Source organism: Lactuca sativa, chromosome 5, assembly GCF_002870075.4.
Source record: "Lactuca sativa cultivar Salinas chromosome 5, Lsat_Salinas_v11, whole genome shotgun sequence".
NCBI classification, from domain to species: Eukaryota; Viridiplantae; Streptophyta; class Magnoliopsida; order Asterales; family Asteraceae; genus Lactuca; species Lactuca sativa.
In genome coordinates this window covers 186196879-186199730 of record NC_056627.2, presented here as the reverse complement: position 1 = coordinate 186199730, position 2852 = coordinate 186196879, and the positions used below count along the sequence as shown (strand labels likewise).

The 2852-nt window shown below is 35.0% G+C and overlaps 1 protein-coding gene across 1 annotated transcript; it reads left to right on the top strand.

The window, feature by feature from the left end:
- The first annotated feature begins 1607 nt into the window (after positions 1-1607).
- LOC111897210 (histone H1) lies at positions 1608-2556 on the top strand. Its single transcript, XM_023893164.3, has 2 exons — positions 1608-1762; positions 1865-2556. The coding sequence occupies exons 1-2, from the start codon at positions 1685-1687 to the stop codon at positions 2318-2320; spliced, it is 534 nt and encodes a 177-aa protein (XP_023748932.1). The 5' UTR covers positions 1608-1684; the 3' UTR covers positions 2321-2556.
- The last annotated feature ends 296 nt before the right edge of the window (positions 2557-2852 follow it).

Below are 2852 nucleotides of genomic sequence, written 5' to 3'. Positions count from 1 at the left end.
ATATTAAGGCTAGGACCCAACACAATATTTTAACACTTGGAAGAGGAATGCCGTGATCCAAGCTATAAAATATTTGAAGGTAGGCAAATGACGATTCACCAATTTCCACTATGAAAACCTAATATGATATTGGGTTTTAATTGGATTGAAACTCCTAGATATTTTTAGATTCGTTGAACTTTTCAATGACATGTTTAAATCTCGGTTGTGCCCTTCAGGTTTGTGACTGGGATGCCGAGGATCACAAACAAGGAATGAATAACCATGCAAATTAACTTGGTGCCCTTAATTTTTATCATCTAATCGATGTGCCGGTTACCCACACACGCTCCACCAATCTATGATAAACATTAAGTTACCATTTGCCACTCTTACTAGTCCATGTTAGTGTGTCAGTTACCCACACACGCTCCACCAACGACTTGGTAAGGTACAAAGTGTAATTTCATGGGTTAGCACCAAATTCAAATTTCCCTAAAGTAATTGAGATTGAGAATTTAATAAAGTTTAGTTACTTGAGGGCAAATTTTGTAATGCTTGAAAACTTTTGGATTCCATAACTTATGGAGTTAAATGTTTGTTTTATGATAAAACTTTTCATGTTCCATAACTTAAGAACAAGTTATGGAATTCTATAAAACACTAACACCAAGTTTTGTAACTCCATAAAAAACTTTGAATCAAACTTAAAAAAAAAACTTTCATATCCATAACTTATGGAGGTTTCAAAAAAACTCTTTGGATAAAACTTTTGAATCATATCATTTTATTTTTTTACTAAATTCGACCTAATCATATCGTTTATGAAATGTATGTTAATCCATGAAAACACACATCGTTTATTTATGAGTTGTTAGTGGAGCATGTGTGGCTAACCGACACACTAATTTGGGACTATAAAGATGAAATGAAGGCAAAAATCGAAAATTACCATTGTTGACGGAACATATGTGTTACACATCAAAACAATATATGTTAGTAGTCTATATACACTATACACTTGACAATGTCTATCCATGTTTAAACGATTTTGAATATATTCTTGCATACAATCATGGTTTACTAACACAACAATGATGTGGACATACTTATAGGTATTCGACTTGACGTATTTGTGTAAAGAGGTCTTATAATGCTATAAATCAAGGGTTGTATGATTTATAATGAACTTGTATTATCTTTTATAAGGAAGTTCAATGCCACATTTCGTATAACAAATTTATTTTATTTTGTTCTCATTGACTGTTTAAACGTATGAATGACAAAATGGATATATCTATATGCTCATACATTTGTATAAAAACATTTTTTTTGTAATAGTTTCACATTAAAATATACGTATATACGTAATACTCACATATGAATTTTGGATTTTATACTTCATAATGTATACCCTTAAAATCCAATATAAAAACACACTTCCATCTTTTTAACATTTCACAAACCATTAACCCATTTGGCAATCCGCGCGCAAGCTAAATCTTTCAAATTGACCGCTCATTCATTTTAATCCAAGGGTTTGAAATTGGCGGTTCATTTTTAAAATCGATCCGCGTGAGTACCTCTCCACCAATCAGAAATCGTCTTCTTCAACCCACACGCTATTTAAATACCCATTTCCTGCATTTCGAAAATATTCATATCTACAACGATTTCTCTCTCTCAAATTCAGAAGCATAAAGCAATGGCATCAACAAAAGCAGCAGTTGCAAAGAAGGCTCCGTCTTCAACAAAACCCAAGACCCACCCTACTTACGCAGAGGTAATTGAGATTTTCGCATAATCTGTTTCAACTTTTAATCCTTATGTTTCCAGCTATTTATACATGTGTTGTGATTTAATGGGTTTCTCTGATATTGTTCAGATGATCAAGGAAGCGATTGTGTCGTTGAAGGAGAGGACTGGGTCTAGCCAGTACGCCATCGCGAAACATATCGAGGACAACAACAAGGATTTGCCGGCGAATTTCAAAAAGCTTATGTCTGTTCAGTTGAAGAAACTTGCTGCATCTGGAAAGCTTACCAAGGTTAAGAGCTCATTTAAGCTTGGAGCTGTCGAGAAGAAGCCTACCGTGAAGAAAGCTCCAGCCGCCGCTAAAAAGGTCGCTGTTAAGAAAGCTCCGGTGGCGAAGAAGGCTACCGCCCCTAAAGCGAAAGCCGCCGCTTCAGTGAAACCGAAGCCAAAGGCAAAGGCGAAGACACCTGTTAAAGCTAAGAAGGCTGTCAAGAAAGCCACTCCAGCGAAGAAAGCGAAAAGTATCAAATCACCGGTGAAGAAAGTTGGGGTAAAGAAAACCGCTGCAAAGAAGGCCAAGAAGTGAGATGGGGATTTGCGTGGGGGATTCTGTAAATTTGTAGACTTCTTGGATTGTTAGGTTAGGACTAATACTGGTACTTCTGCTATTTTAATGGTTTTTGGTTTTGATGTTTCAAGAGAGTTGTAGGGTCTGTTTTTAAGATGTAGTTTGTGAGATGATGGTGATTATGTGGTTGTTGGAATTCAACTTTTGGTTGATGATCCTTCCTGTTTCATTTAATGAGAATTGTTTTCTATCAACATGTTACTTGCATCACCGGTTTTTGAATGGTTAATAACTTTTGACTTTAGGATTTGTGGTTTCTTATCGATTCATGAATAAGGATATGAATCAATGAAATTGTTACCGTTGAAGAATAACATTATTGGTTGAATGCTTAGTTTATGTTTTTTTATATAATTTACATCGTTATTTGTCAAAAATCAGAATCAATACGTTTTGTTTTTTTGATAATACGCAAGTATGGTGGAGTCAGCGAAATACACGTATTCACCGAGATGCAATTTAGGTTGTAAGCTTATATTCAGTGCTACAA

Excerpts from the sequence above, each read along its gene's own strand:
- LOC111897210 (XM_023893164.3), top strand. The coding sequence starts at position 1,685 with ATGGCATCAACAAAAGCAGCAGTTGCAAAGAAGGCTCCGTCTTCAACA. Across the intron at positions 1,763-1,864 it reads CCCACCCTACTTACGCAGAG|ATGATCAAGGAAGCGATTGT; the intron begins GTAATTGAGATT and ends GATATTGTTCAG.